The sequence below is a fragment of the Pseudonaja textilis genome, chromosome 2, assembly GCF_049901715.1.
Source record: "Pseudonaja textilis isolate UNSWEBS1 chromosome 2, rPseTex1.2, whole genome shotgun sequence".
NCBI classification, from domain to species: domain Eukaryota; kingdom Metazoa; phylum Chordata; class Lepidosauria; order Squamata; family Elapidae; genus Pseudonaja; species Pseudonaja textilis.
Window position 1 is genome coordinate 61,915,177 of NC_141991.1, and position 17,957 is coordinate 61,933,133.

General features: G+C 38.7%; 1 protein-coding gene and 1 long non-coding RNA gene across 4 annotated transcripts in view; one reads left to right on the forward strand and one right to left on the reverse strand.

The window, feature by feature from the left end:
* CACNA2D2 (calcium voltage-gated channel auxiliary subunit alpha2delta 2) overlaps positions 1-17,957 on the forward strand; it is a 636,728-nt gene that overhangs the window by 554,864 nt on the left and 63,907 nt on the right. For both annotated transcript variants that reach the window (XM_087924067.1, XM_026725351.2), the window contains exons 13-14: positions 2,314-2,392; positions 7,356-7,405. In XM_087924067.1, the coding sequence (XP_087780193.1) occupies positions 2,314-2,392; positions 7,356-7,405 (129 nt within the window). The remainder of the gene's footprint in view (positions 1-2,313; positions 2,393-7,355; positions 7,406-17,957) is intronic.
* The window catches only part of LOC113453947 (uncharacterized), an 89,231-nt gene continuing 77,409 nt past the window's right edge, over positions 6,136-17,957 (reverse strand). For both annotated transcript variants that reach the window (XR_015741667.1, XR_015741668.1), the window contains one exon: positions 6,136-7,281. This is a non-coding gene — a long non-coding RNA (uncharacterized LOC113453947). The remainder of the gene's footprint in view (positions 7,282-17,957) is intronic.

Here is a 17,957-nt window from a genome sequence, read left to right on the forward strand (position 1 = left end):
TTGTAAGCAGCCCAGAATTGTTATAGATGGGAGACCATATACATCTTTTAAACAAACAAACAAATAAAGCAACACAGCTTAGAACCATTTTTTTCTTCATAAATATGATCCAAAGTCAATAAAATAATATTTGGTTCATTGGAACAATCCATATGGGTATATAACAGCTGCTTGAAAGTGCATAGCCAATTGCCATCTTGCATATGATTTAGTTTTTGCCACAAAACTGCCCAAAAAATCAATTAGTGAGCTGGGGAATCAAATCAATATGCTCTTGCATTTTCGGTCCTTTTTTCGTACATCTATCCCAGAGAGTGTCATATATATTCAAATTAACAAAAAATAAGCTCCTAAACAGAGGATTATAAACTACAATGAATATTCTTCAATCCATACTAATATCAGGTACTATTCTCTCATAAGAAGTTTAGCAAAGCAATATGAAATGCACAGTACTCTCTTTAAAATTGATATGTATATGTATACACACACACACACACACACACACACACACACACATATGTATGTATCCTGTCTTTAGTATTTTTATGATTAACTCAAGGTGGTGAATATATCCAACACACCTTCATCATCCTATTTTCCCCACAACAACTCTATGAGGTGAGTTGGGATGAGAGAGAGTGACTGGCTCAAAGTTACCCAGCTGGCTTTCATGGCAAAGTGGGACTAGAACTCACAGTCTCCCCCTTTCTAGCTTGGTATCTTAACCATTAGACCCAGCAGGTTCTCTGTGATGGCTTCTTCAGCATACCTGGTTAGAGACACTTGTGCCTAAGATTATTTATTTATTTCAATGATATGTCTGCCCATCTCATGAAAAGAACTATGGGAGGCAAATACAATTAAAAACATCAATATAACAAGAGAGAGGAAAAACAATGCAAGAAAAACAAAAAAGTGACTGAGAATAACTCATCAGCAATAAATTAACAATAATAAATAAGATGGTTTTCCCTAGACCACCCAGAACTGGTAGAAGGGGAAACCATGATGATGAAATTGAAAGCTGCTGAAAGGTCAAGAAAAACAAGGATAATTGTACTGCTCACAAGTTCAGTCAGTGCTGTTTTGGTCCATATCTAGGCCTAAAACCCAACTGAAATGGGTCCATTTCCTCCAGTGTTTTCTGAAGCTACAACACAATAATCTTCTCAACAAGCTAGGTGCAGTGGCCTAGAGGTGAAGCTCTTGCCTCACAATCAGGAGACTGTGAGTTTAATCCTAGCTAGAGGCTAATATTTGGAATAGACTCTCTTGCTTGAGCAATGGATTGGACTAGATGACCTCCAAGGTCCCTTCCAACTCTGTTATTCTATGTTCTATATTCTAACGTGGTTAGGAATCAAATGGACAGTGGAAGTTGAGGAAAAGTCAAACATCTGCCTTCTTATATTATCAGCAGGATCATCCCCTTCCTTAAAGATGCATTTTCTAGTACCAAAGGCCACCATATATCCTTTCCTGGGAAACCTTTTTAACCTGCATGGATCTAACCGGAGAGGCTGAGCCCATGGCTCTGAAAACTCATGTACCATCACAATGATGAGCTTTGCTGAATGCTATAGTCATGATATTGGAAAAGGCTAGATGTTTTTCATTCTTATTGCCATGAGTTAGGCCTTATCAGGGACTCCAGTACATGCTCGGTTAGATTCATTCCTTGTTGACCTCCAGCAGCTCTCAGCATGGAATGGAACAAAGCCCTGCAGCCAACTCGCCACGGCCAACTCACCTTGGGACAATGCACCCAAGGACAATTCAACAAATGCAAAAGTTACATTAATTTCAATGGAACCGTGGCCATAAAATAAAGAAAGTCAATCTAGAAATACAAAAGTTACAATAATTTCAACAAAAATGTGGACACCAATAATTAAAATAACTGAATGAAATTATTAATACAGCATTGAATTGTCCTGCAATAAGTTGTCCCATGGCAAGTTGGCTGTGGCGAATTGTCCTGTGGCAAGTTGGCCATAGCGGAGTTGTCCTAGACCCCTCGCAGCATCTCTTAAGATACAGTAAGCCTTTTTCACATTTTTAGGATGAACGGCAGGTCTTTATATATATTTTAGGAAATAAGTTGACTAGTGGTCATACAGACAGATGTGACATCATTGTCCTATTCATGTCATAGGAGTTTTTGCTAATATTTGAATTAGCATATTGGTAAATTTCATTTAAAAGAGTTTACAATGAAGCCATTTAAGTATGGGATAGAGTATGGGATTGATGTATTCTTTTACTCCCTTTGGTAGACATCCGCCTTATCTGTTGGTTGTTTTGTTCCAGGTACGAGTATTCACCTTTTCTGTTGGACAGCATAACTATGATGTCACTCCCCTGCAGTGGATGGCTTGTGCTAATAAAGGTAGGTTGCCTTATCCTGCCTCTTCTTCAAAACATTCGGTTTTGCTCAGGAGCAAAATCGCCTTCTCTTACTGTAGTGTATAAAGTGCGGGAACGGGACATACCCTCTGCTGGTCAAAAGTTAGCTGGCTATTTTCCAGAGATTGGAGTGGGGCAACTTGCCCTTTTTTACTTGGGTCACAGCTATCCTTCTGTATTTTCATGAAGGGCTGTTGATGATGGGAGCTGAATTCCTAATAAATCTGGACAACATCTGGAGGGAACAGAAGAAGGGGATGTTCCATGTTGAAAGATTAAATGATTAATGCACTATTGCTTATCTATTTTCCAGATAATCTTACCTAGGAGAATGGTAATATTATTTAGTTGAAAGGGATTTCAACTAATTGCAATATATAAGCAAATTAATTAAATTACCCATGAGAGGTAATTTCAACCCCTTTTTCATACCCTCCATCCAACCCACAACTTCCACAAGTAAACTCTTCCACAATTGTACAAATTAGTTTTTTTCTAATACTTCTAATACTTTGAAGTCTAGGTAGCTGCAACTTAAACCCATTATTTCTGGTCCTACTTTCTATGTCCATGGAAAATAGTTATTCACCAGCTATATACCAGTCATTGACAAGGGCATATATTTTTCTCCGGGGGAAAGGGGAGCGTAGAAAAAGAGCTATAAGAAAAGCACTTCCAGACAAAGGAAGTTCCACACCAAGGTTCAGCAGTTTCATCTTTTGCTCCTTAAACTGAATTATGGGGAGGAGGTTCGGCTTTGGCTTGTTTCTTTTGAGAAAAGAAGGAATTCTAGGAGAATCCAGGAGAGCCATATGTGGAAGGTGCCATTACCAGAATTAATAGAACTCACACTTTGTGTAAAAAAAATGGCAGGGATGTGAATTACACAAATGAAAGTCTGGTAATACACAAAAACCCGTATACTGTTAGCGGGTCCGGGGATATTATCCCTTAGCTCATTTCCTCTCTTGCGCCTGATAACTAATGTGACCACAGACCCCTTTATAAGGTCTCTGAAGCTGCTCCCCACCCCACCTACTCCTCTGAAGGCTTGTTACATTCAGACAGTCTTTTAAACTCCTCACCTTCCTCTGTATCAGAAACCTTCTTGCTGTCTCTCATTTATCTGAAATTGCCTTGTGTGCCCTTTTGTTCCCCAGGGCTGGCTTTCTGTTCACACAGTCTGTATCTTTCAGCAGGTGGTGGAAGTCTGTGAACCTTTGGGCTGGCAGTAATCCATCTTCCCATTGTTCTGCCCTGTGGAAAAGCCTCTAGACAGAATAGCCAAGTGCCCACTTCTCTCTTTTTATCCACTCTACTCCCTTGTCCTTTTCCATCTCAGATCAGCAGTGCAGGTAGCAACTAATTCTCATTGTAATTCTAATGTTACTCTCCCTTTTAGGCCTTAAGTATTTCTTCCTCCTTCCAGCCATCATCATGCATCATTGTATGTCTGCAAGTGTTTTGATTGCCACTACATCCAAGTAGAGAAGCTTGGTGAAAAGAAACTTCTAAGAGTTTTGCTCAATTTATATTAGCTGCTGCCATTTTCTGGCCAATCCATTTTTTTTTTCATATGGTCAAGTAATGCAGGATCAGAATCAATTGCCAAGGTTTGCTTTCAACTTTTTAAAAATCAAGTTTGAAGAAACACAGCTATCAACTGCTTCACTGAATTAATTAATTTGTATAGAACAAGGCTTACCAGAATTAACCTAGAAACTGATGTTAATACAATTCCAAGTTATTTGAAGGTGAGGATGAAAATTGATTCAATGGTCCTTTTGTTGCTGTGTTCCAAGATGTCACTGAAGTCACAATAAACTATTTCAAGATCTTTGAAATATCTTTTCACTGATTATTAATATTAAACCAGGCTTCATCAACCCAGGGATTTCCAGATGAGTTGGCACAGTGACTCTCGGAATCTCCAGCCATTGTTCTATACTAAACACAGTCATTTGTCCCCAACAGACATTAGTTGAGTGGACCTTTGGATTAGGTTCTAAGGTATCTTAAAAGACACAAATGGAAACCTACTGCATTTTATAAATCATTTCTGAAATTAAATTCACTGTGATTTAAATTAAACTCAAGTACATCAGATGTGTGCAACTGACGTGAAGATTTTTACTGAACAGGAACCTACAAATCATACGTTTTGAGCAGAGAATTTGAGAATATGGTTCCTTCATCTTTATTCTGCCACTACTTTTTATTGTATTTTGTTTATTAAGTTTGTTTGTCGCTCATCTTTCAATGCCCCCCACCCCCAGATATTTACTTACTGTTTATTCATGTAAATTCCTGATGCTCATTCCCTGTCTCTCAATAAGAATATTAATAAGAACCTCATGTACTGTAACATCTAGTTCTCCCCCAAAAGCTTAATTTTAGAAAAGAGAGACATTTTGACAATTATTTAAACCCCGTGGATGTTTTGTTTTGTTTTGTTTTGTTTGTTGACTTCCTTATTTTAATGATTTGTAGATATATGAACCCCTTCAGCTTCCTTTTTCCATATTCTCTTTAAAAGCCCACCTGTTTCTGACTGAAGGTTCTGTGTGCTGCTTTGTTCTTGCAGCCTTTGTTCTGAAGGGCATGTGAAGCAGGAGGAAACCCTTTGTTTCTTGAGAGTTTTGTAATCTCCCGCTGCTGATCCCCCAGGTCTGGGTTTTTGACATCAAAGATATTTGGACAGCAACAGTGACATCATACTTAGGAAAAGCTCCATTGTCAACAGCAGGAACTTCTGAAGGAGAGAGAGAAAGGTATAGGTAGTTAGAAAAGAGAAGTATCTTATTGTTACTGATAGCAAGCTGCCCACATAACTTTCTCGGGAATAAAAAGAGCCAACTTGTTTCAAAATGCCAGGAAGGGAAAGCTCATGGCTCTATTGTTGCACAGCAGAAGCTGCCTGAAGTGCAAGATGATTGAGTGGGCAAGAAAGAGCAGAGGAGAGAAATCTTGAGAAAGAAAAGTTTTCTATAAAATAGATGTTCCATTATTATATTAGTTAGATGGCACATTTGGAAGCATCAGGATGGAGAAAGCTGTCATAATACTTCCGGCTTTTAATCACAGGAGAAAGAAATCTGTAAACAAAAAGGAAACATGCAGATTAAACAAGGAGAGACTGTTACAACTTATATAAATCTTTGTGACTAGAGCTGGTTTGTAAAAAGAGAACCAAGAACTCAGGAGAAACCACTCTTACTTTACAATCCATCCCGCTAAGCACCACAATTTTTTCTCAGGAATTGCATGCAGCCCCATGGCCAGATACAAGTCATTCCAGAACTATTTAGAAACTGCAATCAAGTAGGATAGAAAATAGAGATTGATGTGGGATGAAAACTTTTAGGGTACCAGAGGAGGTGTCAAACTCTGACTCCTGACCTTTAAAAATACCACATCTCCAGCTGAGGTAGCTCCAAATCTTTCACATGGGATTGTTTTGATTTGTATACCATTTCCACCGTGCTTCCTGATTTAGGAAGAATCATGCTGTGGATATTTTCAGAACAATTTGGAAATTTTCAGAACAGTTTGGGATACTTTTGCATTGCTTGGGGTTTAGGAGTGGGAATGGAAACAATTTGCCACTCAGAGACTGCAGTCATTGCCACCATTAATTTTAAAAAGGAAAAAGAAATACCACCACAAATGTGTGACTGGGTTCTAAGGTTCTATGGTTTCGCCCCATCCTATACTTTAATCCCTCATTCTATCTAACAATTGAGGCGACATGGTTAGTACTCTCCCGATCAACCTTTTCCACATGATTTCATTCTTCTTTTTCTCTATGTTACTTTGATTACAAGATTATTCTGTGCTGAATGCATGATTTACACCCCATTAATATTCAGTCATATAACAATCTGGAGAATTTTTGGAGGCAATTCAGTTTCAATGTAATATGACATTATCATCTAACCACTTCTAAGTCTGAACAATCATCACTCCCAGTCTTAAAGTAATTTCCCTATAGCCCCAGCTGTACAGTAAAAGTTCAAACCATACAGTTTAAGCAGCTTTCAGTCCACAGTAGATCTCAAGGTTGTAGCAACAAAGTTTATTTGGGTTCTTGGAGAGTTCTGCTTTTTTCTCTAAAATTGCTAATTACGGTCACCTGAACTGAAATGGAGGAGATAAATTATTGCATCTTTCTAGATCAGCCCTTTGGCATTTAGGTCTTGGTGACTGTAACTATCTTGGCTTCCCTGTTTACAAAATTGAAGAAATATAATGTCAAATCAAGTCATTTATTGCTGATGAATTTTCTGTAAATGAAGGGTCAGAGAGAAATAAACAAAAAACTGTAAAGTTCGCACAGGTAGACTGCTAAACAGACATGGTAACTGCAGAGGCAGATGCTGTAGAGAGGTGGGAAAGGGCTGGAGGCAATGAGGGTCACAGCTCCCAAAAGTTGGACTGGGAAGAGATCAGAGCAAATGGGCCTAATGGATGCACTGGTGCTAGAAAAGCAGGCATGGGTTTGAAGCCCACATATTATTAATCGTCATCATCGCACCATCAGCCAGATGTTCAGACTGGGTTTGGCATTTTTGTCTACCTATCAGATTCTTACCAAGGACCTGGGATAGGCAAATCTGGATGTATGGCAGTGTTACAGATATCGTCACAGGATGGAAGCTATTCCAAATAAAGCCACCTTCTGCACTTGACTGATGGCAAATTTGTCAATGCCTATGCTGTTCAATTGATGCACCAGTTGTTTTGGGATTGCACCCAAGGGCCCTGTTACTATTGGTACTACCTAGGTCTTTGTATTTTGTTATCTTCTCCAGATCTTTCTCTTCTCTTCTGCTGTCTCCAGGCACTGCCACATCCACTATCCAGGATTTTGTCCTGAAAACCAGTTCAAAAGATGATGTTAAAAACAAATTCTAACATTACCTTTTGTGTGTGTGTTTTTTTTTAAGGTTATTATTTTGAAATTCCTTCCATTGGCGCTATCCGAATCAACACTCAGGTAAGAAAAGACAGAATGTGAACTCAGTCCAAAATATTTCATTTGTGATGAATTAGGAGGCAATACTGTAGAGCTAGAATTTGGGGTTTCTTTTTTTGCTCACACTTGCACAGAAGACAGCACTGAGGCTTGCATTGGAAATCAGGAGAAATTTTCACCCACTTTTCTCTTCAGTAGAAATCTGTTGAATACAAATTTTGAATTCAACCCTATATATCTGAGAATGTAAAAGAGAGCTCCATTTGTAAGTCACCTCACTTACTAGAGCAACTCCAGGTGCATTTGTTTGTTTGTTAGCAGACTAAATCAATTCACTACAAAATGAAGATATCTATCTGTCTATGTATCATCTACCTATTAAAGTTATGTCACTATATACATATCATATCACCAAAGGTGGCTCACAACTAAAGACAATGTCTATGGAGATTCTCAGTCATCCAGGTCATGGTGGTCTTAAAGGTGCTTTTTCAAAAGGCAACTGGACTGTGTCTTTTCCTTGAGGAAGAAGATGTTTCACTTCTCATCCAAGAAGCTTCTTCAGTTCTGACAACTGAAGAAGCTTCTTGAATGAGAAGTGAAACCTCTTCTTCCTCAAAGGAAAAAAACATAGTCCAGTTGCCTTTTGAAAAATCACCTTTGAAATGTATATTACAATGATACTATAAAAAATAAAATTCACTTTAAAAATTAAATATTGTAAAAATATAAAGATACAACCCTAGGCAAACAGAGGATAAAAATAACCAGCTCAGTAGTGGAGCAATCTCCAGTAACCTGAAAGCTTCAGACCTCATGATGTAACCATTCTATCCACACTGGTCCGATAGAAGATGATAAATGTTTTTCAACTTCATAATAGAGACCTGAGAGTGGTTAACTGGCCTAAAGCCAGCTAGCTAGCCAGAACTCACTGTCCTGGCTTCTACACTGCTTTTAATTGTTGCACCAAACTAGCTCTCCTTGATAGAGAGAAATAGACAGATGTTATTGCAGACCAAGGTAGAGACTGCTATTGACCAAGACAGTCCATGTCCGTGTGTATATCTTCATCCATGGTATAAGGAGTCCTCAACTTAGAATTGTAAAGGATGTTTTCTAGGAAAAAAAAAAAAGTATAAATCTTGTCAAGTGACCATGGAACACTGCAACCATCCATAAAGGCAAGCTGATTGTCAAGTGCCTGAAATGGGGATGGGGGTGCCACTTTTGGGGGGTGGGGTACCTCTATTAAATCTGGAACTGGATCATAAGTACCTTTTAGGAGCATCCATCCTAACTGCAAATGGTCTCTGCAAGGACTACCTATAGCCCATTTCAGTGGGAAGAACTAACTGTAATTTGTAAAAACCTGCATGCTGTAGTTGTTAAATAAGTCCATTTTTTTCTTTAGTCCTTGAGGGAAATACAGTTGATGCAAACCCTAACTGAAGAACTGCATAGAGAAAGTGAAAGATGGCATTGTTTAGAATTTAGTTTTTGAGGAAAAGTTCCTAACGTCCTAGTTTCAAAAGAGTTCAGGGTTTTATTTAAGTTCACTCCTGAATCTGGCAACCATGCTATACTGAAATATGAATGTTGAGCAGGCTATAACACAGGAAAGGATCGGCCCCATTGCAACATGAATTGACTTAGTTTGAATGAATACGGTGATATTAATAAACTCAGTCAGTTTCAGCCTTTCTGAAACATTCTTGTCTCCTGACAGCATAATTTGAAGTTCCAGCAAATGTCTCCAGTCCTACAATCAGAGCTGTTTTATCTGGCAATATCATGGATTGCCTTGTTCTGTGTGCAAAGCACCATTGTGTAATAAAGACATAGCCATTTCTTTAAGAGGAATATCTTCCATACATCCTATATTTCCATATTGATACTCCACAGTAGAAATCTGCTCTACTGCAGTAGGTTCATGTAATGTGCATGTAACTTTGCAAGTTGTCTTAATTACTTCTTCAATACTCCTGCTCTGCCATTTTCTTGGCTCACAAGAATGTGTTAGTTCCCCTCTTGCAATAGCCTCACGTTCTTCCTTCCTGATTTCATACAAAGCTCCCCTAATATCCAGACCAGTAGAAGACCTGCTCACGAAGGAAGTGCTTGTGTGCAAGGACTTATATTCATGTGACTGATTATTAAAACTTTGTGCCTGAATCAGCATGTCGAGGAACAAGCCAAATTGCTAGATCTGTCAAGCTATTAAAGCCGACAGGCAGCATGTGAGGGAAAGACCATGGCATGAGTTATTAGTGCCCTGGAAATGGGGTGACGAGGCAGAGCTAATAGCTTTCTATTCAAATGATGCCTGAATCTTCAGGTCTAAAAGTACAGGGGAAATGGGGGAAGTAGAGGAAAGTGAGGCAGAGGGCTTTGTGCATCTGTACCGCATGCTATAAATACTGTGGGAAGAGTTAACCTGGGTGATTCTTGAAACACAGAAACTATCTGTAGTTTTTGTCTGAACTTCTTCTAGGAGCCCGGTTTTTGAATAATTGTTCCCCCAGGCCTCCTGATTTTCAAAACCCAGGAAGAAAATACACAAACTTGATGTTATTTAGATGGATAACCCAACTGTTTAGCTTCAGTAGCACTTTGAAAAACAGTTTCTTTTAACGCTTAAAACTAATGAGCATTTCTGCCCTGTGATAGCCCCTGTCTGCTTTTTTCCAGCTGTTACATATGCCAACTGATGCATGCAGCATTTCAATAAAAGTCAGTGAAAGGGATAGGTAGAAGAATTAATGTTAAGCCAAGTTCATATATGCTAAAAAGAGTGGAAAACCACCCTTTCTTCCTGTCCCATTTGTAGGGGGGAGAATGAACCTGATGTATTAGTGAAGTGAAGACAGTGATACTGAGTCAGAATTGCTTTGTGCAAACCAAGGCTTAAAATACTTCCAGGAGGTTTCAATTATAAGAACAGGATATAATCATGCTATGTGGTAATAACAAATGCAGTCTCCCGGTGTGGATCCATATGGTGCCATCCATACACAAGAGGAAGATTATTGGCAATCTTAGAAAAACTCCTGAGGTTTGCAAAGCAACAAACCAAAAATTAAAATAAAATAAAATAAACAATAATAAAATAAAATGTCCCCGTAAGAGTTCAAGGCAGGAATGCTGGCTGGATTTTTGGTGGAGAATATGAGGCAGAAATGGGATGCAAAGGAACACAAAGAGAGCATTTCTGGCTGGCTGACTTACAACAAACAATTCTGCAATGTTGTAATACCATAATGTGAATCAACTGTGTGGTCCCTTTATGACTAGTGGACTTCAACTCCCAAACAAGTAATTACAGGACCTAAAACCCAATCAAAATGATTTCAGGCAGTACTATTTTTCCGTCTCCACCTAATTAGATCTCAACGATATATACCAGATCTGTCCATTTCATCATCACTAGATTATAAACACCTTTGTTGTAGACGGACATGGTATTTTTCAGGAGCAGCTAGACATCAAAGTTCCCAGCAATTGAATCACTTTGGGCTCACAGTAGATGAGATTTGCATCATATATAGAAGAAAAAGATCCACATTTTGGAACTTACAAACATCCACTGAGAACCACTGCATTTCATTATAGAACTGTTGTGTGTGGGAGGAAAAATATCTTTATAGTTTCTTCCCTTATTATTACGATCTGATCTTATTTTGATTTTGCAGTTATTGATTCTAGCTCTTTTTTTCATAATTGCACATAATAACCCTAACTCTGACTTTGATATGACATTTAAAAATATTGTTTGCTTTGAATTTCCATTGATTAGTGCAGTATTTTGAATTCTGCTTCACCTTATACATAATATTTAAAAACAAATGTCATGAAAAAATAACTCTAGGGTTAATAACTGTAGGGTTAATATTGCTTAATGGAAGCCTATACGTTATGTGTTCTAAGAACTATATACATGCTCCAAGCCCTGTCAGCCTAGGAAGTCAAGATACATTGACTGTTGCAATAGCCCTAACTGAATCTGTAAATGCCTGCTTCAAAGGAGCAGACCTGGGAGTTGAAGTCAACAAGTTAAAGTCAACAAAAGGACCATAGTTCCCCACCCCTAGATTAGAAGGTCAGTGACCTGGGGTTGCGCAGATAGGGGTTCAAGATCTGAAAGACAGGCCAAGATCATTTCCAGTTTTTTCTCTTATTTCATTCAAGACAAAGACAGAAATAAGCAAGTGGGATATAAGCCAAGCTGCCTCAGAATATTGAGATAATTTGACTTTTTACCAGTTTCAAAATTGATATTTTTTGCATTCTTTAGCCATTTATTTTCCACCTCCCAACTTATAGCCTGACACAATAAGGTATTTTTTTCTGTAGACTTGCATTTGGTTTCAAAAGCATTCTAACTAAATAAGTCTTAACACTATATAATGTGACCCTAAAATATGTTGGTTCCCTAACAATACATTCACCAATTCCAAGGTACTAATTCCTTGTACTACTCCTGTTCGTTACTCTAAGTCTAAGGAAAGGGCTTAGTTAATTAACTGACATTTTACTATCTTCTCTCAGGTAGAAGAGTTATATATATGATATTCTTATTTTTGGTCTCTTTCAACACCAGTCAAACTTTGGGGTCATCTGGCTGTGTCTTCTCACAGTGTTTTTTTTCCTTTCACTATTCTTTTTCCCAAAGTTGCTGAGAACACTTCAGTGACTATTTGTCAAGTCTCATTCAGTGCCTTTAAATCCTGATTAATGTCAACTGCTCATCCCTGTTTTAGATTTACAAGCCAGCCTTACTCTGGATAGAAAACAATAGTATATAGTCTAACTTCAACAGCTATTAAAGTCATCTAGTCTATTTTAGTTACCAGCCAGCTCTTTCACTGCTCAACTTCTTCTCCCTAGAATTCTCTCAGATCTTGATGTATTCTTCTGGAAAAGACTGATGTCAAGCCCATATGAACTGCCTCCTTCTCTTGTGAACAGTTTGTCCTATAATAAGCTAAACCATCTTATTCCTAGTTTCTTATCAGCAAAGTCCAAAGCTTAAAAAAGAATTAGTGGAATAATCGCCATCCTCCCAATCCCTATCCCATAGTTCACACAGAGATGTGGATCTGTGGTCAGCACCAAAGAAAAGTTGACTGGTGTCTTGTCATAGTTATATTGAAAGCTAGTTATCCCTGGTTCGTTCAGAAACTCACAAGATAGTTTTAACCATAGTCACACAGTCTGACCTGTACTAATTCTAATGAAAAATAAAAGCTAAGCTCCTGTTAAGAAATATGGAATACAGACTGAAGAAATACAGCAGTATTTTGAAGAACAAACAATAGAGACAAACTCAAGGTTAATCGCACTAAACTTGATTGCAGGAAATACAACTTCAGCAACAGAGTGGTCAATGCCTGGAATACTCTACCTGAGTCTGTGGTTTCTTCTCTAAACCCCAAAAACTTTAACCTTAGACTGTCTACTATTGACCTCACCCCTTTCCTAAGAGGTCTGTAGGGGGCGTGCATAAGTACACCAATGTGCCTACCGTCCCTGTCCTATTGTTTCTTTTATTTTTTATTTTTCTTATATGTACCCATGTATTCATAACTATGTTTTTACTTATACCTATTATCGTGTAAGCAATTGACATAAATAAATAAATAAATAAATAAATAAATAAATAATCAATCTTTGCAATGGATAACCAGAAACTAGGGAATAGCTGAGATTTTCTTCCTCCATAAGTCTGCCCTTGAAGGAAGAAATCTAACTTTAGACCGTCTTTCTTTCTTCTGCAGAAACATCCAAGACCCATGCCTCTCTGATACTGAAGTCTTGTTATTAGCAAATGCAAAAAAAATTCATAGTATTGTGGGCAGATCAGAAACAGTTTAATTCCACAAAAAGCACATCTCTCTTGTTTCCTGACACCGTTGTGAACAAGCAGGATCGTGCTTGATAATTTCCCCTCAAAGCAAACATTTCAAACCGGTCTTAGTTGTGTGGAATAAAGTGTGATACTAGATTGTTCCTCTTAGCACAGAGTGAAAAGAAGTGTGCGATTCGGGGATGATAGGCAAGCAGCTGCTGTACAGATGGTGCTGCTGTTAGGTGTGGGGAGAGATTAAATTGACTGTCACTGGGGTGCTTTTCAAAATCTAGATCTCCTGAAGTTGCTAGAGTATAAACAAGAGGTTGTCAAAAAGCTAACGTGGGAAGGTGTGCATTACTACAAAGGAAGCGGGGGGCGGGGGAGAATGGGAAGGGACCCAAGCTGAACTCTGGCATCCTTTCCAAAGTTTTTGAGATCAGGATTCTGACCACAAGAGGACTAAAACTATGTTTTATTGAGATAAGCTAACAGAATCTTGCAAGTCTGATTTTTTCCCCTCCCCGCCCTCTTATACCCTAGGGAGTCATAGCAAGTCTCTTCCTAATACTGTCTCCTTTCCCAGGGCTCAAGGTATGCTTCTGCCCCTTTTGTTTTCATAGCGGCTTCTACGTTTTTTCTCAAGGCCTTCTCCATGGCTCTCTACACCTCCTAGACAATCAATGTCTTCTCAAAGGACTCCATTCTTTCCCCGTTTTTGGATTGGATTTGGCACCTTCCAAAATGCTAAACCATAGGTTAAATGGAAACAGAAACAAGAAGCCATCCATACTGAGCAAGGCTTACCATATTTTTACTGACCAAGACCACGAAAAATCAATATTGTCCGATTCTAACCACTGTTTTTCTAGGTCGAGTTTGGCATTCCTTGTTGGAATCTCTTCTGATTTAGAAGTATCCTAGCAAAATGCATTTCTGTATAGCTCAGCAGGATCCTGTACAATTTTACAGCAAAGTATTCAGCATGTCCACTCCCCCTTAGGGAACTATAAAGGTTAATAGCTCATTACTGAATATTTATTTCTGGTGACGCGAGTCCAGATTTTGACAGGAGCTTCCCCTCTGGGTTGCCAATTCATACTTCTCTGCGTGCTGAGAAGACAGTATTCAGTGGTGTAAGCGTGCCATCTGGTGGACGTTGCCTAATATGATAGCCCATTATCTTAGAAAAATCCCTAATGTCACCTTGAGAATCTTGTCATTTGCCCAGAGACTGGGGAAGAGAGGTGCCAATTAAGCAACAGGATAATGAAGTGAGAAGAGAGATTGCTTAATTCTTTCTCCTTCTCTTGATGTTTGGCCTCCTCATGCTTTGTTCCTTCACAGACAGAAAAGATAGAGGAAACGGATTATAAAACTCCCCCCTCCCAATTCTTAGTTTAAACTCATGGTTACCGAACCACTTCTCCAAATGTTCTCTGATGATCTTAGGGCTTTTTTTTTAATCACCTTGCATCAAACTATGGCATAGGCATGCCTGCCAGTATCTTTTCCCTGTTGGGCCTCCATGGCCCTTTACTGAAAAGAATTGCCTAGCCCTGAATTCAGTCATCCTTCAGAGGTGGCTATCTGGTCTCTTGACCTCCCAAGATGATGAACCCGCCATTTCTAGTGATGTAGAACCAGGAGAGAAGCTCTGACATGGTCTCTTTTTGACAAAGCCACGCTGACTATTAGCAATCATGAGGTTCTTATAAATATCCTGCTTTATTATTTGCTCTAATAGGTTTCCAGTTATCGATGTTAGGTTCACAGTACATAGTGGGCTCCTCCACCTGATTTTCTGAAAGGGAAAGATCACATTTCCTCGTCTATCCTCTGGCACATCCCCAGGATTTCTTCAGAAAGTTGACGCCGTTCTTGGCAGATCTTCAATCTGCTTCTTCAGTATTCTAGGGTATATTTCATCAGGGATCTGGCCAAGAGAGAAGATCTTCTACTATTTATTTATTTTTTATTTATTTATTTATTTATTTTCTTTATGTACACTGAGAGCACATGCACCAAAGACAAATTCCTTGTGTGTCCAATCGCACTTGGCCAATAAAGAATTCTAATTCTATTCTATTCGTGCTGACCTGCAGTCTTCCCCTGTTGTGTTTGTTTCTTGACTGTGCCACTCAAATTACTGTTTCCTTTCAGTAGAAAGACAACACAGAAATTAAATTTAAATTAAATTAAGAAAATATTTTTTTCTCTTAGACATCAGTGTACACTTCTCCATTTAGACCATGGTCCCTTATGGCTGTCTCAGGAATTCTAGGAGTTGAAGTCCACATATTGTAAAGGAGGGACATGGTTGCCCACCCTATTTTAGACTAAGCAGTAACACACACACACACCCCAGCCTCTTTTGTTTTCCTCTTGTTCATGGCATATTTGAAGACTTTTTTGTCTGGATAGTTTTGCCTCCCTTGCTAAACTTAGCTTGTTTTCTACCTCTGCCTTCCTGACTTCATGCCTGTATTCATGAGTGGAGAATTTGTAAATTTCCTTGTGTATTCTCCGTTCCTTCCATTTTTAATACATGTCCTTCTTCAGCCTCAGCCCCTTCAGAAGCTGCCTGTTAAACCACATTGGGTTAGGTTTAGACAACGCCTAGCTTTCTTCCTCAGTGTATTGCTTGAGGCTGTGTCATCTTTAATTTTCTTTTCAAGAAGTCCCAGCTGCCTGCAACACCTTTGCCTTTAAGGTTTTCTTGTCACAACATTTTCTGTATTATTTCTCTTCATTCATTGTAATCTGCCTTTCTAAACTTCATGATTTCTGCTTGACTGTTTTTTATCTTTTATTGTTTTTTATCTTTTATTTTTTACTGTTAAAATCAAGAATTCTAACACTTGCATTCAAAAACTCCACTACCTTAATACCTTAAAATCAACTCCTTTTTACCACAGACCAAATCTATTGCTGCAAATCTCCTTGTCTCAACCTGGAAGAAAAAATGATCATCAGTATTCCTCTAGAATTTATCTGACCTCTTCTGTTTGGCAATTAGATTTTAGATGTTTGGGTAATTGAAATTTCCTGTTGTAATTATTTCATGGTTTTGAGACTTTAGTTACCAGTTTTAATGAATATCATCTGTCTCTTCTGACTGACTGGTAATCTGCAGGGCAGTATTTCTCAACCTTGGCAACGTTAGATGGGTGGACTTCAACTCCCATAACTCCCTAGCTAGCAAGATGAAGTCCATGCATCTTAAAATTTCCAAGGTTCAGAAACACTGCTTTTGGGGTATCATCCATGAGTGAGACACACTGGCATTGCAATCATATTTTTCCCTTATTCCAGTATGCTCCAAGTGTGTCAAATCTATTTATCACCTATTAGTTTCAAGTAAGTCGATTTATTGCAGTGGCTTGAAACCAAAACAATAGAGAAGGATAAAGTTTGAGAAGATGCAGCAAAGGTTATACTGACGCTGCTAACTCCTGACTCAAGGTTGGTGTTCTGACCCAGCTTCCAAACACAACAAACCCTCTGTAGGTAAATCAATGATTCCTTCATTAGGAGCTCCAGTAGCCCCAGCAAAAAGTCTCTCACAGCAGGCTAACAAGTCCAGCAGGGAGATGAATAGTTATCTGCCACATCTATTCATCTCCTCCCTCTGCCTTTTATCCCCAGAGCTAGGGTGGGGCTTCGCTAGCAGTAGTGGCTCTTCCGTCCCAAGGATTGGCCCATAGATTTCCACTGCTCTCCTCTCCTCTGCCTTCTGCGCATCCACATGTCAGGCACTGAACCCAGCGGTTCCTCCTCTTTGTCATCAGCTACCTCCAGACCTGGGGGCTGTTGACTCGTCTGATGGATGGCCCAGGCTCCGCCTCTGTCTCTATCTCTGGCAGCTCCATTCCCTCTCCCCCCTCGGAGCTCTCAGTTTGCCTTGATGCTGGCCCTGACTCCCACGCTGCCTCCTTATCTGATTCAGCTGCTGGAGGGGCTGGTGACCAACAGGCCACAATAATTGGGCAAGGCAGTAAGGAAACATCTCCCACTTTTCCTAACCCAAATAAAATGAGCTCTATAGTTGTAGTGGTGGACATGTGGCCCTGATTCTAACTACATGAAATCTGCACTGAAAAATGAGTTTGTTATACAATTTTGTCATCCTGCCAACTCCATTCATGTTGTTGCTCTATCTTCATTTACATATGGCTCAAACTGTGGGTTCTGATCCACTTCTAATTTATTTCAGAACTAATGCAGCCTAATGCATCAAAAAAAGGGATAAGAAAAGTGCATGCCTCTAATATGTAGTTTAGACCTCACTTTTATTTTTAAAAAACATGTTCTTTTCTACAACTGTAATACACTCCTACCTCCATACAACCTGATAACCTTAATAACATTCTGACTGAATGGCTTCCCACACTTGCAGTATTTATTTCTGTCTTCTTTATTTGTATGTTTAAAACAATATTAAATAAAATGGATGCTTGAAGCAATCCTAAAATATTTTGCCTATGTTGCCTCTGTAGAATCTATATTTTGATTTTCAGCTGGTAATCTGTTGCCTTCCTATAATTTGTGTGTATTTCATCGGATGCTATGGCAGTTTAAATGAATATTGTCTGATATCCAAATGCTAGAAAGGAAAAAAAAAATCTAGTTTTAAAATTATTGTTGTTGTTGTTGTTGTTGCTGCTGCTGCTGCTGTTGTTGTTGTTATTATTATTATTATTATTATTATTATTATTATTATTA